Source organism: Miscanthus floridulus, chromosome 19 (genome assembly GCF_019320115.1).
Source record: "Miscanthus floridulus cultivar M001 chromosome 19, ASM1932011v1, whole genome shotgun sequence".
Classification (NCBI taxonomy): Eukaryota; Viridiplantae; Streptophyta; class Magnoliopsida; order Poales; family Poaceae; genus Miscanthus; species Miscanthus floridulus.
Window position 1 is genome coordinate 105,615,218 of NC_089598.1, and position 25,652 is coordinate 105,640,869.

The 25,652-nt window shown below is 44.7% G+C and overlaps 2 protein-coding genes across 2 annotated transcripts; one reads left to right on the forward strand and one right to left on the reverse strand.

Annotated features, from left to right (window-relative positions):
- The first annotated feature begins 9,858 nt into the window (after positions 1 to 9,858).
- On the forward strand, positions 9,859 to 14,636 carry LOC136529363 (lysophospholipid acyltransferase LPEAT2-like). Its single transcript, XM_066522435.1, has 13 exons — positions 9,859 to 10,485; positions 11,461 to 11,641; positions 11,712 to 11,771; positions 12,191 to 12,354; positions 12,449 to 12,512; positions 12,624 to 12,692; positions 12,802 to 12,897; positions 13,022 to 13,066; positions 13,277 to 13,347; positions 13,444 to 13,510; positions 13,589 to 13,639; positions 13,779 to 13,937; positions 14,027 to 14,636. The coding sequence occupies exons 1-13, from the start codon at positions 9,992 to 9,994 to the stop codon at positions 14,171 to 14,173; spliced, it is 1,668 nt and encodes a 555-aa protein (XP_066378532.1). The 5' UTR covers positions 9,859 to 9,991; the 3' UTR covers positions 14,174 to 14,636.
- A 346-nt stretch (positions 14,637 to 14,982) lies between these two features.
- Positions 14,983 to 21,135, reverse strand: LOC136529362 (uncharacterized). Its single transcript, XM_066522434.1, has 12 exons — positions 20,750 to 21,135; positions 20,526 to 20,644; positions 20,247 to 20,353; positions 20,063 to 20,150; positions 17,557 to 18,586; positions 17,398 to 17,452; positions 17,233 to 17,314; positions 17,078 to 17,158; positions 16,887 to 16,991; positions 16,771 to 16,805; positions 16,190 to 16,355; positions 14,983 to 15,284 (listed from the first exon to the last, which is right to left on the reverse strand). Exons 1-12 carry the CDS (start codon positions 20,949 to 20,951, stop codon positions 15,222 to 15,224), a joined length of 2,133 nt encoding a protein of 710 aa, XP_066378531.1. The 5' UTR covers positions 20,952 to 21,135; the 3' UTR covers positions 14,983 to 15,221.
- Positions 21,136 to 25,652: the final 4,517 nt, after the last annotated feature.

Genomic DNA, 25,652 nt, shown 5'->3' on the forward strand with positions numbered 1-25,652 from the left:
ACAATCGACAGAGATTGAAATCTCACATTGATCCTGTCAATGTTTCACCACTGATAGCCTGCCACGGGGATACCCGGGGCAGTTTGTTCAGGCTTATGCAAAACTCGACGGTAAACGCAAGAGACAGTCGATTTATCCCGGTTCGGGCCCTCGACCATGATCGAGTAATGGCCCTACGTCCAGTTCGGCGTTAGCCTTTACGTTGGATTGATTATAAAGTGTTGTGTTACGTTCTCTAAGTCCCTTTTGCTGGAACTCCGCAGTCAGGAGGCTAGAGTCCTAGTCGGTTTACAATAAGAGTTCCTAGTAGGATTACAAAACAATACTACTACTAAGATTACATGGAAAGAATCCTAGTTAGACTAGATCTTCTCCCTTCCCTGTGGGGTATCCTATGGGTCCCGTATCGACAAGCCCCCGAGCACTTCATGGTTGAGCTCTAGAAGTCTCATCTTGTTCTTTCAGGTCTTGCCGAGCAGGAACAAGCGCCATCTGAGTGCTTTCCTGAGTGAAACCGTGTAGCGCTTCTTGGGATCTTCGAGTGGTGTGTGCTTTTTTGAAGAAAAAGTACATCCATCTGGGTGTAGCCCCTGAGCCTCTTGCTATTTGAAACAAGGAGATGGAGGGTCTTGTCTTGAAATTGCTTTGATTCTTCGTCGAAGGGTTCTCGAGCACATACCTAGGTTCTTTATAAAAAAAGAACTCGGATATAGCTCAGTCCGGGTTCTTTTTGTCTTGAGGTCTTCAAGTGGTATGTCTTGAATAAGTCTTCTTGGTGACGCGCGCTTTTTTCAAAGAAAAAAGTGCACTCACTGAGTGTAGCCTCCGAGCCTCTTACTATTTGGAACAAAAAGTTGGAGGGTCTTGAATCTTATGTTTTTGAAAACTCCTATTGAGTGTAGCCCCTGAGCCTCTTGCTATTTAGAACAAAGAGTTAAAGGGTCTTGAATCTTATGTTATTCAAAAGAACTAAAAACTTCTTCTGAGGATATGTAGGATCTTGTAGATATTCTCAAGGGTATATCCAAGTAACCCGCGAACTGTAGTAGGCTATCCATATACCATTGCAAGTCAACACAGTTGCACCACCAAGTACTTTCCATAATTAGCTTGCGTGCTTGATGTCTTTCTGTATGCTGTTGTATGTCATGCCTCTTCCTTTATTTCGCTTGAGTAATGAAATTACATATAAATATGCACGTGCATCCTCATATTTGTGCTCATCTTGCTGACGCAAAATCTTCTCGTTCGACCATGATCCGATCCGAGTAAGGCAACCTAGATAATTCATCAAAAGGTTTCGGGTGGGCAGTCCCCTCACCGGAGACCCCGTATCACCCCTTAGAATTTCCAAATCACCGCAACAAGGTCGACCTTAGCTGTCGAGTAGTTGATCACCCCAACTGAGTAGTCGATCACCGCGGCCGAGTAGTCGAACGTCCTGGTGACTTGTAGAGCAGCAACCGAGTAAGATAGCGTGGGGCGTGTGTCTCACCCAACGAAGTAGTGGCCAAGTAAGGCGGCCAGCGGTGGGCGAGCTCCTTATTTGATGATGTGGTCTAGAAAATGATTCCCTTTTCGGCGAGTAGGTTTCACGGATTAAGGCCTCAACAACCTAAGTAAATCAACTGTAGTAGAGCCGCGGAGGCATATGGATAATATCTAGAGATATAAGATGATTAAAGAATATTTGAAAAATATTAAACCATGACTTAGCTTGATTGACGGTCGCGTGATAGAATCAGCGCGCGATCCTGACATTTTGCGCTTAGGAGACCCCAGTGGCTGTAGCCCCGAGCATCAGCTTGCGAGTACTTGGACATGAGTTGTCGAGTAGTTGGTCACCGCAGCCAAAGTAGTCGGAAACTGTGACGAGTAGTCAGACAACTGGCTTGTTTCAGCCATTTTGCTTTTTGGTTTGGGTGTTAGCTTATTAGCTACTCTCATCGATGGGCTCAAGCATCTTTTTAGCTTTTTTGCTCTCGGCCGGTATGCTCAAGCATAATTTTAGCCATTTTACTTTTTGGTTCGGGTGTTGGCTTACTAGCTCCCTTATCAGCGGGCTCAAGCATCTTTTCAGCTCTTTTGCTCTCGGACGGTATACTCAGGTATAATTTCAGCCATTTTGCTTTTTTAGTTCAGGTGTTAGCTTATTAGCTACCCTCATCGGCGGGCTCAAGCATCTTTTCAGCTCTTTTGCTCTCGGCCGGTATGCTCAGGCATAATTTCAGCCATTTTGCTTTTTAGTTCGGGTGTTAGCTTATTAGCTACCCTCATCGATGGGCTCAAGCACTTTTTAGCTCTTTTGCTCTCGGCTAGTATGCTCAGGCATAATTTTAGCCATTTTGTTTTTTGGTTTGGGTGTTAGCTTATTAGCTACCCTCATCGACGGGCTCAAGCATATTTTCAGCTCTTTTGCTCTCGGCCGGTATGCTTAGGCATAATTTTAGTCATTTTGCTTTTTAGTTCGGGTGTTAGCTTATTAGCTACCCTTATCGGCGGGCTCAAGCATCTTTTTAGCTCTTTTGCTCTCGGCCGGTATGCTCAGTGAAAACAACTAGGGGAAAGCCATAATAAGACATATGTTGTTGAGGAACACCATCTTTATTGATCATGAACGTTGATATGCTTAGTGAAAACAACTGGGGGAAAGCCATAATAAGACATATGTTGTCGAGGAACACCATCTTTATTGACTATGAACGTTGATCTCTTGTGGCTTGTATATATATTCTTCCTTGAGTTGTTTTCATGCGTAGAGTCTTCTTAGTTGGCTGATGTGCCATGTATTGTTGACTTCTTTTTCATCTTTAGTTATCAACTTGTATGCGCCATCTGTTGATGTTTTGATGATTTTACTTGTCCAGGTTGTCTCAGTTGTTTTTAACCGGGAACCTTTCTCGTGTCTTCTTTTCTGCAGTAATCATCTTTTCTACTGTGCGTCTAAATTCTTTATTGTTTCTCGGATTTTCTTTGCAGAAGTCCTAAAATTGCCACCTAGCCATGATTCCATGAGAGAAAGCTTTGATTACTTCTCGTTCGGTGATGTCATGTACTTGAGCACGTAGTTCACCAAATCTTCGATAATAATCTATGAGACTTTCACCCCCTTTCTGCTTAAGTCCTTTTAATTCTGCGTGGGTGATGAGGTGCGTAATGATACCCATGAAATTTTCATAGAAAACTCTTTGCAAGTCCTCCCAATTTCTAATTAACCCTAGATTTAATTTGTCGAACCATTGGAGGGGCATGGTTTCTAGGGCCATAGGAAAGAATAAGGTCTTGATGTCGTCGTCTTCTCCGGCTAGTTCGATCGACTGCGAGTAAATCCTGAGCCACTGCCTTGGTTCGGTCTTGCCATCATATTTAGAGTGGTTGAACAGCTTGAACTTGTGGGGTAGTCGTATTGAAGCAAGTCTGCTTGTAAAACAGGGGAATCTATCGTGTGTTCTGGCTTCTTTGTATTTTGATTCGGCACCTCCTTCCTGCTAACTATCGTTTTAGTGAGAGTAGTTCTGCGGGGATGTCTGAATGGGTGCTTTGCTTTTGATCTTCCTTGGTTGTTTGACTCGATAGTTTTGACTATGGTCCCTTCTGCTTTCCCTATTATGACTTCCACCTGGCCCAAGTCTCTCGAAAGCGAACTTCCTTTGATTTTGATCTTCCTTCCTATGAGATGTTGACCTAGTAGGTAGTTTTGAGCGGGTCCTTCCATCGTGTGTCCTTAGGGCTGCTGACTGGAGGAGGTCCCGGAGTTGTTCCTATTTTTCACTGGGAAGTGATGTCGCTCTGAGTTCTTCTAGTGCTTCTCGGATCCTACTATAGGGTGTATTCGCCGCGCGTCTTTCTTTGACTTCTTGTTCTAATTTTCTTCTATCGTACTCAGTCAGATCTGACTCATATTTTATCTAAGCTTCCTTGCGCTGCCTAGCGCGGCATTGGCGTCCTTGTTTTAATTTGTTTCTTCTTTCTCTGACTTGCTTCTGATTCTCGGTCTCACCATTGTGCCCCTGGATAAAGGGTGATATGTTGGACTTAGATTCATCCGATGACTTGATGTCGGGTGCTTCTGAGGAGGACCAATGGTGATTGAGGACATCGAACCATGAATACTTCTCGTGCGTGAATTGTTCTATTATCGGCGTCAGTTTCCACACTGTCATAGTCATTGATAACTTTAGTAGAGGCTTCAAGGTCGCAGATCGAGTCTCCTTCTTGGTAGGGTAGAATTGTTGTCGTCGTCATGCCAACTAGTTGGGTACCATTATCCTCAAGAACAGAACCTGGCCAGTGGATGATGTAGTCTTGAGATGTTATAGTTAGTACGAGACCTTCCTGAGCTCCTTTTAGTGCCATTCTAAGCACCGAATCGAGGGATCCTTCAGGTCGTGCCTGATAAGATTTTGCCATGTTGTGGAGTCCAAACAGAAAAGGACCCAACTTCTTGAAAGGACTCTGAATGTATTCTGAGTTGTTTTCTTGATAGGCTAAGGCCGCGTTCTGGAGCCCCACCAGAAAAGAACCTGGTTTCTCGAAAGAACTCGGTAAAGACTCCATGTTGGATGCAGAGCCTGAGTTTGAGTCGGATGCGCAAAGCCATGAAATCTAAGTTGGATCGGACATCACGAGCCGCGCGAATCTTCCGGCGAGTTGATCTGTCGTAGTCGTCGAAAAAGAAAGGTCTTCAAGGTGATCCGAATCTTCGAGGAGACGGCTTTGGAGCTTGCCATCATCGCCTACCTCATAGATCCATGAACCGAAGATGAAGGTTGATTCCGTCGAGAAGATCATGTTGTCGAGGTCCGTCGAGCTCTCGGATGTAAATTCGTCGAAAGCCCCTACCTGGCGCACCAGCTGTCGATGTTTCACCACCGATAGCCTGCCACAGAGATACCTGGGGCAGTTTGTTCGGGCTTCAGCGTATGCAGAACTCGATGGTAAGCGCAAGAGACAGTCGATTTATCCTGGTTCGGGCTCTCGACCATGATCGAGTAATAGCCCTACGTCCAGTTCGGCGTTAGCCTTTGCGTTGGATTGATTGTAAAGTGTTGTGTTACGTTCTCTAAGTCTCTTCTGCTGGAACTCCGCCCTCCTTTATATAGTTAGGAGGCCAGAGTCCTAGTCGGTTTACAATGAGAGTTCCTAGTAGGATTACAGAATAATACTACTACTAAGATTATATAAAAAGAATCCTAGTTAGACTAGATCTTCTCCCTTCCCTGTGGGGTATCCTGTGGGTCCCGTATCGATAGATCCCCAGTTTCCTGCGTGTGTCCATCAATTTACACTGCGGTGGTGAGATTGGTACGTATACAACGTAACCCAATCTTATGCAAATAGGAAATCTTCATGGATTACCATGTACTAAATGCATATAGGGGATATGTCGTTAATCTCAAATCAGGAGTGTGTAAATCTACCTGACCCCAACACGAAGTTGGCAAATAGCAATTCACTAACAATGGTCCTGCTATGACCTTGTTATACTTCATAGATTTCATTTATCCCTTTGGATATTTAACAAAATTCTTTTATACCAAACAATCGTCATTGTAGGCACAAAAATTCAATAGTGTTCAGGATAATGAGCTCACAACATGAGCCATTATTTACCAAATGCATGGCTGAGTGTGGATACTTCACACACTCTAGATCATCTTATAGATGTATCTTCACAACCATAAAAAGCTTGAACTGTCCATACAATCATTGTATCGAACCCATACATATTCTCTTGAATATGATCAAGGAATCTAAGACACTCAATCTGATTTTAAGATAAGAGGGTCTTAAATTCTATTTTCCTGTGGCACTTATCGTATCCACACTTTCGGGAAAATCATGACCAAAAGAATTGCCAATAATTTTTTCACCCCATCCCATAATGGCGATTGTTCATTTCAAATCCGAAATGCATCAACAGTGTGAAAAATTATCTTGTACGCAGCATGTTGTACGGGGATGGTTGTATGCACAATACAACCAAAATGACACTTATCTTATTACTTATATGCCATATCCAATGTTGTCTTTTTGTGTTTTCATACGAAAATACATTTGGATATCTCTATAATTTAGTAAGATATGAGTTGAGTTGGGACATAATTAAATATCCTCAATTGCTAACTCAGTATCTAAGGAAGAATGATAGTGGCAAAAGGCCAAATGATCATTGCATCGCGTCAACAATGGCCAAAATATTCCCTCTTCTTGTCATAAGAACCAGGAACATTTTGCTTCCCTAACTATAGAGTTTGTGGTATAAATGTCCACTCGGCACATATCATTCAACGTTAGAATGATTCGCGTACGATCTATATATGAAAGGAGTTTAATGAGATTCTTGTCTAATATATAAAAATCTATAAATATTGCCAAGTATCAAATACATTGATATGATACCCACAATACATGTGCATTGACAACAAGTATTACAACATCTTCGATGGACATTATCACATATTATCAACAGACCATGAGATTATACCAAATCTCAAAAACAAATCATTCAAAGCATATTCGATGATCATGTTGTCCATCTATGTGATGTTCTCTTTATTACGAGAAAAGGAGTGTTGTTATGTGATCCCATAAGATCCAGCATAAACAACCAACCTCCTATATAGCTTCAGATTTTAAGATTGAAGCACCCTTCATATCTTATTTCTATAGCTCATGTTTCATCCCTTATAGAATGTTGATATAGATCAACTACAAATTTAAGAATACGGGATTGTTTAGCGCTATACTAAACACAACCACATATATGACATTACTCTTTGTCATTCTTGGGTTCACATTGCCATTACTCATATTGCACATTAGGCCTTTTGTTTTTACTAGTGGAAGCAAATTGTATGAACAATATGATCATAATCTTCAATAATTTGAAAAACTAGAGACGTGATCCACTCATGATTAGCCTCAAGCTATATGAGTTTATTTATTGTTCATAAAACTCCTAAAGAGTGGGCCACGAAGAATGTGCATTTCTTTCCACAAGATAATCTTATCGATGATCTTTATGGATGTAGTACATTAACTACAGTAAGGCACAATTTCCTTTGATCTATAACAAACAACCCCTAATTGAGGTTTATTAAATTGTTCTATTATCCATGGGATAAAACAGATGTTAATGTCCATTGTCCATGTGGGATAGTGATGCCATCTAGAGGGAGTTCATCAAGCTCCTCTAAAGTCCATATCCACAACATATGACAAACCATTGATTTAATTAATTTACACCTAATGTAAATTAAAAATCACTATGGCGATGTTGTATCCAATGCAAAATTTAGGAGGTTCCATATCTTGTCACTTTGTTTTGGATAGTTGGGGGTAGTTAACAAAACTTTAAACCTTCCAACAGTTAGAGGTAATCACAAGATGTGTAAACCTTATGAACAACTATTATTAATGTTGACACACACATTATGGATAATCTCTTTGTCCGAAACATAGAGTAGATCTCTCAGTAGCAGGTAAATAAATTGCTGCTATAGGCACGGTCTCTAGGCTGATATATTCGTATAAATATACCACAACCAATGCCTAAGGCTCTACTACCTGTGTATAGCCTTTAATAATGAATGATGGTAGTCACCATAAAGGTGTACCATTCTCATATTTTCAAAACACTTATTTTGGGACAACACAATGTAGGTAATTATCAAATTTAAACAAACATGATATAGACCTCTCAATGATGGGTGAATACTCACTGCAATTGCCCCAGTCTCTTGGCCGAATAATTCAAGATGAATTAAGCGCAGCCAATGCCTAGGACTCCATCACTTGTGTTATGATCCTGAATGTATCCAAGATATGAATATAACAATTTTGCATAATCCATCATGAATTAAGAAATGCTTAATTAAGATGATCTAACATTGTTAAGATGTAAATTATGAAAAATTTACTAAATTAATAAGGTTAACAAAATACTGAAATAAACACTCTACTATACTGATACTATTAAAACAGGAAACTTACTAAGCACATAGTGCTATAGTTGGTTAGTGGCGTAATTATGCAAAACCGTAGGATTAAAAAAAAATCCACTTCCCATGTTAGCCTCATTAGCAAAATAGTTTGGCTGCTATTTTGCTTTTTCGGTCTAGGCTCATATGAGCCTAAATCCAGCCATCCTTAATTAACTATCAATTAATTAAGAGGCTACGATTTTATTGCAATTAAAATTAATTGACAAACAACAAAACAATATGTTTAGACATGATCAATTTTCTGGCCTAAAAACAAAACAATGTATATGAGTAAAAACTCTACCATACTAATACTGTTAGAGTCCATGACTAAAATAGAAGATCATAGACACAGAAAATATGTCTAAACATTAACATAATAAAATCATTCGCAATATAAAATATTATGATGTAATTTCTAAAGACTCATAAGTCTTAAAAAAGAATCTATTTACACTAGTAAATAATGTGCATCATAATTTGTTTAAACCATTAGGTCTAAAACAAACATTTATATCATCAAATATAAATGCGGTATATTGTAGTAGTGATTTGCGTTAAAAATGAGTGGGCTAAACCATAGGAATGAAAATACATTAAAATTGATAAGAATTATCATGTAATTCACAGAAACCGGAAAGGTCTATGTGCAAAAAAGGGCACAATCTTCTCTTCGAAGCTACGGATGGTGCAAAACCGTCGCTCGTCCCCACGGCCAAACGAGCGCAACAACTGCCGCCGGCCGTGAGTGTGGAGGCCACGCGGGCTGCCTGTCACCGGTGCGAGTGTCGCGCGGTCGACGCCATGGGGAGCAACCGGCCGCCGGCGGCCGCCGCGGGTACCAGGCTGCGCTGGGCCATTTGCCGCTAGGACGAGGCCGCGCAGGAGGCCATCTCCGAGCCGCTCTGCTGTCGGGCCAATCGCCCAGCCACCTTCCTTCGGAGCCACGCAGGGCTACCGATCACGGAGTCACCGACAGCGGGCGCTGCCGGCCAGACGCGGGCACCACCGTCGTTTCTGGTGCTGGATGCCGCCAGCAACCGCCACCGCCATGCTCGGTCAGATGCACGGGCCTCGCAGCGAGCCCGCCGACCGGCGCGCGGACAACATAACTGGTCTGGTCCGCAAAGGCAAGCCACCACCGGCCGGGCGCCCTAGCACCGCTGCCGGCCTCAGTCCAGGTGCGCTGCCGCCATTTTTGGCCTTGCGCGCAGGCACACGGGCGCCACTGCCCCCGCTGGCTAGGCGCACGCGGTCACCGCAACCACCGGTGGCCACCGCCAATGGGGCGCCAGGTACAAGAGCGTCGCCACTAGCCAGGCGCACGCGACTAAGCAAGCACCGTGGCCAACAGCCTGGGGCTCACGAATGTTGCCACAGCAGACCTCGCTAGCAAAAGAGTTAGAAGAAATAATCTTGGCTTTCTTAGAAAGGTAAGAACATCATAGATTAATGAATAATAACCATGGTTTTCTCTCTCCTCCCCTCTCCCTCTCACTGACATATGCACTGTTCATCAAAGCCGGAGAAGCCGTTTTTCTGGCTTGTCCCCGTGTGCTACAGCGAGACATAAAAGTTGGAGGGAGAAAACCAGCTTTATACTACAGTGTTGCTATAGTGTTGTTGTCAGATAAGCTGGAGCCGGTCGAAGCCGTGTCAAACGGGACCTAAATAGGTCAAACATTTTTCAAAAAATAATATAGTACTTAGAAATTCCAACACATGGAGACACGTGGACGTTTTTTTTAAAAAAAAAGGAAAGAGAAGACCCGTGAAAACGAAACAATTCTTAAAAATTCCAATAAATGACCCCCGAAACTGTAAGCGAAAACGAAACGACGACCACAAACAAAACAGCGTCTCTCTTGTTTGTTGCCGCCTATCGCTTTTGCCTCCGCTCTGCTTTGATAAAAGCCATAATAACTCTCGGCCGTCCATTGCTCGCCTCCCCTCCCCCTTCCCCTCCTCCCCGCCGCCGTCTCCGGCGACCGCCAGCCTCGTCGTCCATGGCTTCTACAATCCCTAGCCCCGCCTCCCTCTCCACGCCCCTGCTCTCCGACTGCATCGCGCCCGCGCACGCCGCCAACGGGCACGCCACCAACCACCGACACCACCACCACCACGACGACAGCGACGGCGCCGCGGCGGACTCCGTGTGCGGCGACGACGGCGGGGACCCGTTCGCGTTCCTCTCGGAGGACCGGCCGCCGCGGGACCGCGGGCCGTCCCCGGCCGACCCGTTCCGCAACGGCACGCCGGCGTGGGGCGGCGGCGCGTACGCGTCGGCGAGGACGCTGCTGCTCCTGCCGGTGGCCGCGGTGCGGCTGGCGCTGTTCGGGCTTGCCATCGCGATCGGGTACGCGGCCACGTGGGTGGCTCTCCGCGGCTGGGCGGACACGCACGGCAGGCTGCGGGAGGGCGGCGGGCCTATGCCGGCGTGGCGCCGCCGGCTCATGTGGATCACGCGGATCTCCGCCCGCTGCATCCTCTTCTCATTCGGGTGAGTTGCTCGGTTGCTGGATCGCCAGACGCGGTTACATGCTTGGATTGGGTCTGGATCGTAAACTCGGTCTCGTTTTGATCTTTTGATCTAATTTGAAACCTAATAATCGCTTTAATTTCCGGTAACCTGTCCTTTTTTCTGAAAAATAATAGATGATTAGATTTGTGTGGCGAGATCTGGCTTTCTATTCCTGTGTGTGTCGATGACGCGATTGTGCGATGCGGGTTCGTTTGCTGGATTTGGAGGGTTGCTGATTCGCAACACGTGCGGTTTTGTTGGGAGCCCCTCAACGATGTGGTTGGTGGGACGATGCTGTAGGGGAAGCTGAATGTCCGTGCCGCTGCCGCAGATGTGTTTATTGGCGTGTTGAAGCTGACCTGCATGAATTGCAGCTTTGAAGAGACCAATAGGAAACGAAAGGGTTAGAAACCGCAGTTGGACCATTCGTATCGTACATGCCTTCAGCTAGGTTACGTCTGGAACTGAAGAGCGAAAACGTGTGCACAGTTCAAACTGAGATGCCATGTGCATGTGCATGCTGAAATGAACTGTGGGGTGTACCATCTTACAAATGGGAATTTCTCCTGTGGTCCTTCCATCCATTGCAATGATTTCAATAACCCGAATGGTGGGCAATTTCTCTATACTGAAAATATAGCAAAGGAAAAAACAAACGTGGCTATGGTGTTGTTTGTGTCTTAGGCTTTCAGAATCGCACAGGAATAACAAGCATTTGATTCAAAACTTTAGAGCATGGACAATGAGTGTTATCTTCTTTTGCTACATGTATTTACCTTCAAAATTTAGTTTTCTTCTGGCCATGGAATTTCTTTGTGCGCTGCTTCTTTTGCTGCTAGTTTACGCTGAGTTGATCTGAGTATTTGGATGCGTACTCTTTCTCAGAGTCTCTCTTCTTGTGATGCTAGTGTACACTGTCTGATCTTAGTCGGGCACTCACTTTCTTCTTATCAGGTACCACTGGATCAGAAAGAAAGGAAGGCCTGCTCCTAGGGAACTCGCACCTATTGTTGTTTCCAATCATATCTCGTACATAGAACCCATATTCTTCTTCTATGAATTGTTCCCAACCATTGTTTGTTCTGAGTCTCATGATGCCCTACCATTTGTTGGAACAATTATTCGAGCGATGCAGGTATGTATATTTCTATTTTCCTATGATAGCGTCTACATTTCCAAGTTTCTTCTAAGACAGCCTTTTCCAGGTTATATATGTTGATAGATTCTCACCAGCTTCTCGGAAGGCTGCTGTAAATGAAATAAAGGTAAGAACGGCTCCTCTCATACCCATAGATTCTCATCCTTTTATTAATTAGATATTGCGATGACTTGGTTGGCTTTAAAAGCATTGTATTGTATTTTGTCACATGTTAGCACCCCATTGCTTTATGTAACCTGTAAGTTATTGAATTTGGTTGCTCTACATTGACTTACATGGAAAAAGTAACATGCAGAAAGGGACAACTACAAGTTACTCCTTGCAGTTGCCTGCTTTACAACAACAACAACAACAAAGCCTTTAAGTCCCAAACAAGTTGGGGTTGCCTGCTTTACAGATCTTTTAATTTCATTTGCAGCAGACCGTTGATTCTAAAATCAACACCAACCAAATTATCCTAGAATAACATGATTGCCTTTTAGTTATTTCTTCGTATGGTACATACTCTCTAGGATGTCCTTTCAGAGAAAGGCAGCTTGCAATAGCTTCCCGCGGGTCCTATTATTCCCTGAAGGCACCACAACAAATGGGAGATTCCTGATTTCGTTCCAACATGGTGCATTCATACCTGGCTACCCTGTTCAACCTGTTGTTGTCCGTTATCCACATGTTCACTTTGATCAATCATGGTGAGCTTTCTGTATGGATATTCTTTTCGATGTACATTCATCTTTGTGCTTCAGCATTTTTTAATTTTTATCTATACAACGTTTTGTGTTTCAGGGGGAATATATCGTTATTAAAGCTCATGTTCAAGATGTTCACCCAGTTTCATAATTTCATGGAGGTATGCATGGCCTGCTGAATTTGGCCTAACAAATGTCTGAACTATTATGTCTTTTTTGCACTTATGTCTTGCAAAATTAGCTCATCTCATTGATCATCTAATAATATACAGGTAGAGTACCTCCCTGTTGTCTACCCTCCTGAGATCAAGCAAGAGAATGCCCTTCACTTTGCGGAGGATGTAAGTATGTTCAACTCAAATAAATTTCTCATCTAACATCCTGTGCTTTTCACTAGAGGTGTGATAATGTGTGATAATATGTTCTCCCTACAACTTTTTATTCTTGCAGACCAGATATGCTATGGCTCGCGCCCTCAATGTCTTGCCGACTTCCTATTCATATGGTGATTCTATGATTATGGCACGAGCAGTAGAAGCTGGAAAGGTAAAAAGGCTAGCTATGCATAACTATGAATTCCCGAACAATTGCTCTGACCTTTTTTGCTAGAACATCTGCTATCCTTCTATAAGGAAATATGCCTCTAATAAGCTGAGTTTTCTATTTGCAGGTGAACTGCTCAAATTACATGGTAGAAATGGCTTGGGTTAAAGATGTAAGTTTTTCCTTAACTACATTGTTTGCATGTGTTTGCAGTATGCAGATGCTGCTGTTGTCAAAATCCATAAGGCAATAAAAAGTAGATTATGCTGAATTATTCCCTACAAGAATAGCTAGCTATGCATTAGTGTACTTGTATGTAGTGTGCCAATTCCTTTATCACAACCAACCGTTGAATGAAGCATTGTATTGTTATGTCTTTCAGATTTATGGTGTAAGCACAGCAGAAGCAATGGAACTATTGGAACATTTCCTGGCTATGAATCCAGATAACGAGTAAGACTCTTCATTCCTTCACAGAGAACTTCCATCAAGCATCTATGTTATTCTATTGTTTCATACATGATAAACAATGCCATTTCAACATTGCAGTGGACGTGTGGAAGCTGAAGATTTTTGGGCTCATTTTGGTCTGGATTGCAGTCCTCTGTGCAAGAAGGTACTGACACAGTATCTACAAATGCTATTAGCTTAACTGGATTTCCCTCGTTGCTGAACTTCTAACTCTTTTTTCCAGATATTTCACTACTTAGATTTAGGCATTAAGGAATCGATTACGTTCCGTCAGGTATGGACCTTAATTCAATTGAATTTTACATCTGCCATGGTGCTTCACAGTTTTTACATATGACACCCAAGAATACTGTAATGCATTGGTTCTGTATATTTCATTAGCGCTAAGGTTTATAGGTGTATCATGTATGCAGTTCTTGGTTGGGTGCGCGCACCTGAGGAAGCAACCATTGTTCCAGGGTGCCTGTGAGACCGCCTTTGAGAAGTGCCGGGATCCTGAAACATCTGAGATCTCCAGGGCACAGCTAGCTGATGTCCTGCGGTTAAGCATGCTGCTGCCGTCTGATGATAAGGTAAAATCCCCATTGCCCCTCTGCTACAACACGTAACGCTGTTTTACCACCATGATGTCAGACTCATCTGACCATGTAACCTTTGACAGATGCTGGAGCTGTTCAAGACGTTCGACATAGATGGCGACGACAAGATCAGCAGGGACGACTTCATGACGTGTCTTGGGAGGTTCCCGTTCCTGATTGCGTTCTTTGCAGCCCCGATCAATGGGGAAGTGTACATCGAGATAGTCTGAACACCTGAGGCAAGGCGATGCCGTGTAAGAGTAAAGGCTGGAGTTGCCAGTGCCAGGCGCAGGCAGGGGATCCCTCCGTTTATGCAATGGGATACCCACCGGGGCTCCTCCACTTTGAAACAAAACCACCCATAGTGTTGGGTTGCATCAAGTGGCTGACCAGTGTAGTGCGTTGATTTTGATTAGTTGCTTCGTTCGACATAGATCAAGTGGCTGTCATTACGGAAATCTGTTGTGAGATATGCGCTGGACTAGTAGGTTGTCGATGGAACTGAGTGCACATAGAAAGCATCTGTAATCTGAACTGTAAGAAAACATTTTTGGACAAACAAGACTTTGTAACCTTAAGCTGTCTTCATTCTTGTTAGCTGACAGCACTTCGGCGAGTTGAACGTTGTTTCGCAACTTTTTGATCCCTACATTCCAAATCAAAGTTATTTTGGCTGTTTGACTTTTCTAAATACAAACTGTGTATTTAAGATGTAACATATGTCTAGATATGTAACTTTTTAGAAAAGCCAAAATGACTTCAATTTAATTTTGTTATGTTCCTATGAAAGCCAAAACGACTCAGTTTAATCTCGTTATGTTCCAAGACAAGCCCGTCACTTGCAGCTCAGAACGGATGAAAATGGATGTACATACTTGCATAGCGATTAATGAACGAACAGAATCAATCGATTGCACAGGGAGACGAATAAAATCACATTGCACGGGCTATTAATCGGCATAAGCCCGGCTGGTGCTGATTTGTTATGAAAGAAAAATACTGTTGACTGGCTGATAAGACCTAGCTGAAACCTCGAACGGGCTAAATGAAATCACATTGCATGGGGCCATCACTTTGACAGCATCTGTTTCTACACTTTATTCGCTGAGGTTATTTACATGCATCAGAGACAACAAAGTAAAACCAAAGAAGCTCAAATGGGGGATGGCTCAAGGTGACTAAACGCAGACACTGCCTCCGCAAAAAGAAACCATTTCTTTACAGTATAATGCGTCTCTTATCTCTCTTTTTTCTACTACTTTTCTGTTGAAGGTATTTTTACATCACGATGCACCTCTCTTTCTTCGATTCACTTCTCGACGGAGGTGGGACGTTGGACCTCTGCAAGGATGAGCACAATGTTCAGACCCATCAGTCATCAGCAACAGAAGTAGTAAGCAGTCATCAGGAAACATGACGTGAACAGTACAAGAATAGGACCAAGAGAGCCCATGCGATGCTCGCATCCAAGCTCAAAACTTGATCAAGAACTGAGCATAAGAGAGCCCATGCGATACTCACAACCAAGTTCAAAACATGATCAAGAACTGAGCATAACATGTTAGGTAAACTGTCCCCTTCAATTTAAAGAGATGCTTCAAACAAAACACATAACTTTTTGTCTATTATAGCAAACTATTATAGCAAACTAAAGTGACCATGCATTCAACCTCTTTGTATGCTCTCTCACATAACACCATCACTTCTACCTGTTTAGGGGCATGAAGTAACCATTCATTGTTGGTATTAAGCGTACTGAGGGAAAACAGGTGACTTTTGCAAGTGAATCTTTGAAGACCTCGGAAATAACGTACTGGTTTGAATACAGTAGCTATTTAAGGATTCAAAACCAGGGGCCTGTTTGGTTCTCCTCCAAAACGCCAAATTTTTTAAGATTCCCCGTCACATCGAATCTTTGGACGCATGCATGAAGCATTAAATATAAATAAAAAATAAAACTAATTACACAGTTTAGACGAAATCCACGAGACGAATCTTTTAAGTCTAATTAGACTATGATCGGACACTAATTACCAAATAACAACGAAAATGCTACAGTGTCATTTTGCCAAAATTTTCGGCAACTAAACTGGGCCCAGGCAAACATGGTTATTTCAAGACAATAGATTGCAGTCATATTTGAATCCAAACTATAAGGATCATCCCAAACAGCAAGTTGATAAATGTTATGTGGTAATGTAAAATGAGGTTTTGATGGCGGTACAAGTAATACAAAGAAAACGTACCCTTGGACCAACAACAAGTCCTGGTCGGCCAGATTGAGTCGGTTGGTGCTGCGTCTGAGGTGGTTGTTGCTGTTGTTGATGCTGCTGTGGTGGTGGAGCTTGAAACCTTTGTGGTTGCCGCTCAAACTCTTGCTGTTGAAGTGCTATAGCCAGCTCCAGATCAGAGCTGCAAGCATAGGAGGGCCAATGTGGTAGCGTTAGAATTTAGATAACACATGCAAAGTGACTCAGGAGTGCACATCTATGATGATTCAGCACGTTGAGCACATTCAAAATCACAGTAAGACATATATTGGTCATTCAAGTACATGCTAAGCCGACAGTCCAATACACAATGACAGCAAAACCATCAAATAGTCGAAGTTCAAGAAAGTTACGGCGCTTGGTTAACAGCAACAATCAACAGATCAGAAAAGAAACTATAGCTTCAACTAGCATATCATTTATAGCCCTACTGACGGACATTTTCTGTACAGTACCATTCATACAAGATTCACATGGTTGCAGAAATCCAAACTAGGAATGTCGTACACACACACAACAATAAAGCACATTGAGAAAAACAGGTAGGAAGAACATACTTTCCAGAAGTGTTGTCAAATTGAGCAAGATAATCCTGTGAACAAAGATAAATTTGAACTAGTTAACATTAATGTACCTAATAAAAACTACAGCAGTTTATTGATGTTGTACATACAGCAGTACTCGTCATAGCTTGCTGTGCATTCCATGAATCATTTCTTGGAGTTTCAGCCTTAAATGGTGTGAAGTTGCTGGTAAGAAAAACCCCATCTCCATTCACCTAATGATTGTCAGTTGAGAACGAAAAAGATCAGTAAAGATTTTGATCTCAAGCAGGAATTAAAATAATCACAGGAGTTAACATACCTCATCCAACCTTTGCCATACCAAATCAGTTTGGCTTATAAAACCTTGATCAGTTGCTAGGAGATATAGACTTCCGTTGTACTGCAGAATAAATATACATAAGAAATAAAGACATCTCCAGTTCAAGTACTCAAATACTGACAAAACTAGTATACCTTGAACATAGTGTTGAAGTGGTTATTACGGAAGAAGACACAAAGCTCACTTTCGTTAAGTCCCTCTTGTAAACAGAAGAGACTGCGACAATGAAATTTGACAATGTGATAAATGAGAATATAATTGAGAACATGTATTTAAACCATAGATTATTAGAAATATACCCATAGACAGTCAGCTGGTTAGCAGTGGTCTGCAGAAAATTATCAATCAGCTCCCCTGAAAATAAATCAATTTAAGTGTGAAGCCAAATATAGTAATTCTTGCATTGTACAAAGAGATTCACGCATGTACAAAAGTCAATAACAAAAAAAAAATCTCACATTGATGTTCTGTGGCCTTGTCATCCACGGAAGGGCTGCTTTCCCCAGTCTTGTCAGCCTGCTCAGCAAGAACCACCTCCCCCTCATACACTGGCTCTTGATTTTGATACACCATATTTGTGGTGCCAAGTACGTGCTCTTCACCTTGGTATATTGGTTCACATTCCTGAATGCTTGAAGGTAGAGGCTCAGATTTATCTAAAAAATCACTTTTCACATCCAGTTCTGTTGTAGCATGACCTGGAACAGCTCCACAAGTTGCAACTGACGAGTCACAAGCAGCCTCAGTATCATTAGACTGGCCATGAATTTGTACATCAAACTGTTCTCTGCAGGTTTCTTTATCACCTTCAACAAGAGTAGGAACAGCAGGTTGGTGGTCACTGGTAGCAAAGGATTCATGTGACGGACAAGAGGGAGTAGATTCTGAAGATTGAACGGGTATATCAAGGTCCCCTGGTAACATATTCTTTATTCCACTGTCCTCTGGTTCTTTAGATGTCAAAGTTTCTTGGGATTCTTCAGGCACAACTTCACTGCCATTAACAGCGTGATCGCCATTTGTGAGCATGGAGCCATCATCACTCACAGCGCGATTGCCATGTTCCTCTTTTTTTGCAGCCCCCACCACCTCAGGTGCTTCTGACTGAAAACTCTCACTTTGTGGTGTCTCCATGTTGGACGATGAATGACTATGTGAAGTGTCCAAAGAAACTTCTCCATCAACTGCATCCCCACTTTCAGCTTTGGATAGATTGAGGACCCTCATCAGTTCCTCTTCTTCCTCAAGGTCACCTCGCCTTTTATGTGGTTCAGTTGAGTTTGAGAGAGTAAGTTCATCAAATGATCTCCCACGAGAAACACTGGGAGACGGAATCTTTAAAGCTGCAGTTGTTGCGGCAGCAAAATCAACAGTTTCTTCCTCCACATGTTTATTTTCTTCTGTTGGTTTACCTGACTTGAATTCAGCAAGTCCGGAGGCAAGAGCATTGTAGGACTTCGATCCAATAGCAGTAGCAGTTTCAGTATCCTAAATAAAGACAATATGAATCAGCAATGGTAAGCAGGTGGCTTGCAAGTTGCAAAATGAACTGTTTTTTATCTATTATATTGGGAAAATTACTGGGTACTACCAAATTAGTAAGGACCGTCCATTCTATTTAATCAAATGGCTAAGGATAAAGGAGATGACCTATTACCGGCAATAGGTCATCCATAACTATTAAATGCATCTTAGTGATTTTCTATTTGAAAGCTTAGCGTAATAGAAAATAATGTATCTGTAACATGTACATATTAATTTTTTTTCCAAAGCGAGGAACGCCACCATTTCGATCAGAAATACAAGTTTACCGACCAGAATCAGATAACGAGAGGAACGCGGCATGGGCAGGCCCATACATAGAGTAACCTACAAACAGATCCAACGTGTATGTTCTTTTGTTCGCATCACCATTTGTCCGTGTCTACTGTTTGCAGTGAATAATTGCAGAGCTAACACAGAGAATGGATCCAACGTGTCATACAGGTGGGTTGCGAGAATGCAAGATAAATGTTGCAGGTGAGTGTTGAGGAACAAAACTTTTTTTGGGTCATGTGTAATATAAAATGTGGCAGAAGTGACAAGGGACAAGTCTAACTGGCAGTACTAGACAAAATTAAATTCAACCCGTGTCAAATTCGCAGATATTTTGTCAAGATAATGCGGTGGACCTTGCACGTTATTTTTTTCGAACAGAGGATAATCCCATTTCCAATCAAAAAACAGAAAGCTTGCCTGTTAAATTGATGGACACGCTTCGAATTGACGGTTTCCTAACTGATGGACACAACCAACCAGTTGCGAATTTTGGTGGTTTCCTAATACCCATATAAGGGGACAACTTCTCTATGTAGATAGAGTCGGTCAGTAATTAACTTTCCTTTTGAGTCTTTCCTAGTGCAACCACGTGAGGGCACCAGCTGCAACCGATTAATTGGAAACTACGTTTTTAATTGCACTAATCCTTTCAGAAAATGGATAATCTAGGTCTGCGCACGTGAGTATCTTAAAAGAGATCATTATGTAGACTACAATTTTAGGCAGACATAAATATCGAACCAGAAGTGAATCAACAACACAGAGGCAGGTAGTCAGAGACTAGGGTATGAATCCTAGACTAACGATCGCTTTGCATAATAAGATAGTAAACATACCAAGTTCTGGAAAAGCGTGTGTGCCTACGCGTGCACGTGCACACACACAAAGACCTACCAAGCCAATGGCATAACCCAATTATGGAAACAAAGGGGCTTTCTACTAGGACTAAAAGAATCAGTTGTATCAATTAAAATACAAAAAAAAACTATCACATAACTATGTCAGATGGTTTAGACGATGGATTAGAGTGATAAAGTTAGTGCAAAACTTAGGAACAAAATGACATGCACAACTCTAACTGACATCAGCAACATCACAAGATAACACAGGCCTATAGCATTTTTGCTAAGTGGAAAGATAGCACACCTGAGGGTCCACAATCCATCCATGGTATAGCGGGATATCCAGAAGATCAAATATAGCACGTTCTCGGGTGAACTCAAAGTCATCAATCCTGCAATGTACACACCCCAGTAACCATCAAAATAAACATATCATCACAGGCACACGTGACAAACAACTGGTCAACAAGCCAAAAACCCTTCCGCACTTCCTGAACATCACGTTCACATCAATGCCTGTTGCGAGGAGCGGGAGAAGATCAATGGCATCCGCGACGTTCTGCTCCCTGTTGCGAACATACTCCTCGTCCTTGTCCTATGAATCGCAACTCGAAAACATTAACACACCAAGAAATTCCAGAACCAGCAACCCTAACTACTAGATTCCAGCCCGCAAGTTGCTGCTGCTGCATCCCAACACAACACCATTCCCGCATTGATCGACCCCGAACACGAACAACCCGATCTCTCGAGAGTTAGAGCCGAACCTGTACGGCGATGTTGGGGTCGATGAGGCGCTCGGCCACGAGCGAGAGCAACCTCTGCTGCGACACCTCGCCCTCGTCAGGGTTCAGGCTGATCACATTCTTCAGCAGAAGCACGTTACCTGCACAAACGCGCACCGGTGGCATGAACATCGCGGGCAGCCACTAGACACGCGGCGAACTCGCGAGGGTTCGGAGTCGAACGGGAGGGTGGGGAGGGAGCTCACAGATGGCAAGGAGGGGGCAGGGCCCGTTGTCGTTCTGGTAGACGATGGGCGTGCGTCGCCCGAGGAAGTCGACGGCCCTCGTCCGGTGCATCACCTCGGGCGGCTCAGCGGGCTGGGGCAGGGGCAGGGGCTGGGGATCCGCCTCCGCCGCGCCCGGCGGGGCCACCGGCGACGGGAGCTGGGTCGAGGGGTCGGACGACATGGGGGCGGATCTCCCACGCGTTCGCCGCGACGCGGAAGGGAGGGAAGTCGCCGGAACCCTAACCCTAGGGCGACGCCTCGGGGGTCGACGCCGCGGGAAGAGGCGCGCGCGTGCGGTGTCGCCTAGTGGATTGGAGAAGGCGAGGACGGCGGAGATGGGGAGGGAGGGGAATAGAATAGGCAGTGGGTGGGGGTCGGCTGGGAGAAGGTGGGCGGAGGGAGGGTGTATTTAGCAAAAGAGTAACCGCCTGTGATTTTGCAGATTAATCCTTCGTTAGTGAGTTTTATTTGGATTTGGTGCCTTAGCTTTGAGATTAGGGGGTGTTTAAATCCAGGGCCTAAAGTTTATGGGTGTCACAACGGTTGTTACATAAGAGTAACACTCTTATGTATTTAAATACACATAAGAGTGTTCGGATAGTAATAAAAAATAAATTAATCATTGACTAATTAGGTTTAAAAATTTTATCTCGTAAATTAGTCTCAATATATGTATTTAGTTTCATAATTAGTCTATATTTAATATTATATGTATGTGTCCAAACATTCGATGTGATAGAGCTAAACTTTTGTTCGAGAAAAACAAACAGGGCCTTATTCGGGCTTGGGAGTTGGGAGGTTTAGCTGAGGCTTGGTTTCTGGGATTTTTGTGGTTAGGGGCTGCAGTTTCGATTATTAGCCGTGATGTGTAATATTGGAGGAGGTGGTGGTGCTCCTGTAGAGAGTTCATTGCTACTAACACAAGTCTACATCAACTAAATAAACTTAACTAATCCAAGTAGTTTTTCTTTTTCATGAGTACAAGTACTTTGTGTCTTTTATCGAATACGTTCATTTGTTTTTAAGGCAAAATGATACGAACCGATTATTCATATTTTTCTATTACTATAAAAACAACTTCTACAAAGGATTCCATGGCCAGTGGGTAGTGGCTTAGTGAAAGACCGTAAGATGCATAGATCAACCTAGTGGTGACACGCAAGCGTGGGAGTGATAGGAGTGTCTTAGTAAATGGGGCAAGTGAAGATAATCGAACTAGTAATAAAGAAGTAACGACAAACGGTGGTTCCGACAAGAGGAATGTCATAAAATACAGGAGGCGGACAAGATGATGACGTTTTTGTTCTCAATCACATGACTATAGTGTTTTCCAAGGTTGATTTGGCTACGGCATTCGTTATCCACAACGAGAACATAGCAAAAACATCCTTCGTTTCATCGTTAATGTGGTGCAATTAATCAAACCTAAGAGGTATAGAATGTTCATGTGACTCCTCAACCGTTGCACTGGGGAGCCTTTTGGCGCCTACAGGTAGGAAAATGAAGAGCAATACACTCGGGAGCCTTTTACGCTACGGTTTGCTAACCGAAACGAAGAAAATACCAACACGCAATGACAAGGTGGCACGAGAGTAAACCTTGCTTTTTTTATCAAAACCTTTGTTAGTTTCAGGTAAGTTCATGTAACTTGGTATAACAGCCCCAGCTATGACCTAAAACACAAAACACATGGGTACCATTTCGACAAAGAGCATGTGTCATCAAAAGGATTTAGCTGTCGCGCCCGGTGGCAAATGGAAGAAGATCTTTGACAAGGAGTCAATGTAGCTCGCAAGCGACCTTAGCTTGCGCATTAGAGTCTTCCAGTGGTGGAGCATGAAACTTAATTAGCAGAGTGGTGCCTAGCTAGGAGTTAAAAAAGTTATAAGTAGACACCAAAAGAAGAGAATTTTAGCACTTGAAACATTTTCAACATCGATCACCAATAAAAAAAAGAAACATCGATACACCTAACATTTCAAGATGTGTGTCAGATCACTGCTACCTTCTGTAGGCTAATATCTAGATATAAGTATATCTAGATGCATAGTAAACAATATATACTTAGAAGAAATAGAACAACTTATATAATTTTAGAAAGAGTAAAATACACCGGAGGTTCATTAACTTTCGGTGAAGTGTCATCTAGGTCCATCAACTTTGAAACTGCATTTTTTGGTTCATTAACTTTCGTTTTGTGTCATCTAGGTCCATCAGCTTTGACTCTTGCATTTTTGGTCCATAAACTTTTAAAATGGTTCACTGCAGGTTCACGCACGCATGCACGCACGTTGACTTTTTATGTCGGTGGAGCCATGCCTGCACTCGCCGCTGTCGCTTGTTTGTCGGGCATGCATGTGTGTTTTCCTGCTCGAATCATGACAGGGTTAGTGCATTTTGGCCCAGCTAACCGGCTAAGCGGCCCTGTGGTGTCGCGCCACCCTGCTGCTGCTCCTGTCGCTGGCTCTCCGTGGCGCGGCGTACCTGCAGGAGTGGAAGAACTTCATCATCCATGCGCAACTCCATCGCCTCAGCGCCACTGTCGTCGCAAGCAGGCGACGCTCGCAAGCCAACGCCCGCTGCAGTGCTACCATTGAAGGCGAGTTGCTGTGCTTGCCGGCCAACCCCCCCCTCCTCTGGCCTATAAAAGGCGACGCCGAGGTGCTGTCCTCCACCACCCAGCAGCACGCTTAGCTTACTCGCTCACCTGCTCCTGCTTCGCTTTGCCACGCGTATACCGTATACGGCCGTATGCACGAGCTGGCTTGACCGTCATCGCAGGACGAGGTGAGCAGCTCATGAGCATCCCCTCGCTCTTCCCTCCCTCCTTGTGGTCTTCTCCCTGTTTCCCTCCATCCAACCCGAGCTGCCCACGAGCTCCACGAGCTCAGCCATGGCGTCGTCCATGCATGAAGCAAGAAGAGCACTCGTGACCCTTGCTAGCTTCTCTCTCTCCCTTCCCATGCATGTGTGTATGACGTGTGGGTCCTAAGCAATAACTCCCGTCTGATCGCCGACTTGATCGCGGCCGGTGACCAGTCTGGGTGCAGGCGCTTGAGGAGCGCCGCGATGCTGCTCAGGTGCGGCGTCGACATGGCGAGCTCTGGCTGAGCACCTGAGCGCGGCTGAGCTGCAGCCGCTGCATGCTCTGTGGCCTGCTATTAGCTTGATGACGTCGTCATGACGTCGTGCGTATATCATATACTTTCTTTTCCTCTTGAAAATAAAACAAAAAAAATACATGAATACCTTTACTCATCCTCGTCACCACGGCCAAGAAGATGAAAGCAGCAAGCGGAGCACTTACTAGTGGAGAAGAAGCGGATGACGAGTGCCGAGCATGTGCACATCGCTACCTGGTGGCTCCGTGGCTGCGCCGGTGGCTCTGGGCTCTCCGGCACGCCGTGCTGGACGGGGACGAGGCGCTGGCGTGCTGCGGCTCTTCAGGTCTAGACAACAACACGTGGTGCAGCAGGAGGCAACAAGCAGACAGTAGCAGGCCGCCGGCACCGGAAAACCCACGGACAGGTGGTGGCGATGGTGACGCCGGCTGGCACCGCGCGGCGGTACACGGAGCCATAGCCGTAGCCGCAGCACCTCGCGCGAGCGCCCACATGAGCGGCTGCAACCCCGCGGTTGCCAGTGCGGTGTGGGCGGCGTTTGGGCAAGGCGCCGCGGCTTCTCGGCAGCACAACGCGCCTGCGTAGGTGGGCAGGCAGGCAATGTGCACGGCCTCGGCGACGGAGCAGGGTGGCTGCGCTGGCGCTGAGACCCGAGCTAGAGGCGGCCGTGATCCGTGTGACCAGCCACGGTGCGACGAGCGGTCCGTGGACTACGGGAGCGATCATGCCCACGCCACCGTACGCCGCCACGGTCTGGGCGGCCTCGATGCGTCCGCTCAGGCCCCTGCTCTCGCAGAGCACCACCTTGCCGGTCACCTCGGCGCCACGCAGCACGCTGCAGTCGCGGCTAGCGTCGAAGCCGTCCGCACCGGGGTACACCAGCAGGAGCGGGTCCGCGGCGGAGTTGTTCCTGGGCTGGAACAGGGACTCTCCGTGGAACTCCTCGGAGTTGCCGAGCTTCACATTGGTCCGTATCGTGCGGTCCATGGTGCCCGCGACGACGGTGAGCATCCACGGCGCGCCGTTGCCGACCGTGCCGGAGTCCGGCCCCACGTTGCCCGCGGCGCAGCTGACGAAGATGCCGCGCTCCATGGCCTTGAACGCGGCGATGGCGATGGAGTCGTAGTTGAACTGCATGCCTGAGTAGGCGCCGATGGAGAAGGACAGCACGTTGATGCCATCCTTGACGGCGACGTCCAGCCCGACGATGATGTCCATGATGGAGCAGCGGCTACATGTGGACGATGAAGTTCTTCCGCTCCTGTAGGTACGCCGCGCCGTGGAGAGCCAGCGACAGGAGCAGCAGCAGGGTGGCGCGACACCACAAGGTCGCTTAGCCGGTTAGCCGGGCCGAAATGCACTAACCCTGTCATGATTCGAGCAGAAAAACACACATGCATGCCCGGCAGACGAGCGACGGCGGCGAGTGCAGGCATGGCTCCACCGACGCAAAAAGCCGACGTGCGTGCATGCATGCGTGGACCTGCAGTGAACCATTTTAAAAGTTCATAGACAAAAAATGCAAGAGTCAAAGCTGATGGACCTAGATGACACAAAACGAAAGTTAATGGACCCAAAAATGCAGTTTCAAAGTTGATGGACCTAAATAACACTTCACCGAAAGTTAATAAACCTCCGGTGTATTTTACTCTTTTAGAAAAGAGGGAGTCACTATTTGTTTGTGTGACAATGATTAGACCATACATAGATACACTGAGCGTTTGTTTTGTAGAGAGCGAGAGGGTGGGTGTGGGCACTAC

Bases quoted from the DNA above. Each gene is read 5' to 3' on its own strand.
- LOC136529363 (XM_066522435.1), top strand. From the start codon at position 9,992: ATGGCTTCTACAATCCCTAGCCCCGCCTCCCTCTCCACGCCCCTGCTC. The intron at 11,642-11,711 runs GTATGTATATTT...AGCCTTTTCCAG, and splicing joins CAATTATTCGAGCGATGCAG to GTTATATATGTTGATAGATT. The intron at 13,511-13,588 runs GTACTGACACAG...TCTTTTTTCCAG, and splicing joins GCAGTCCTCTGTGCAAGAAG to ATATTTCACTACTTAGATTT.
- LOC136529362 (XM_066522434.1), bottom strand. From the start codon at position 20,951: ATGTCGTCCGACCCCTCGACCCAGCTCCCGTCGCCGGTGGCCCCGCCG. The intron at 17,315-17,397 runs GTATATTTCTAA...TCATTGTCGCAG, and splicing joins AACCAGCTGACTGTCTATGG to TCTCTTCTGTTTACAAGAGG. The intron at 16,806-16,886 runs GTATGTACAACA...CTTTGTTCACAG, and splicing joins AAGCTATGACGAGTACTGCT to GATTATCTTGCTCAATTTGA.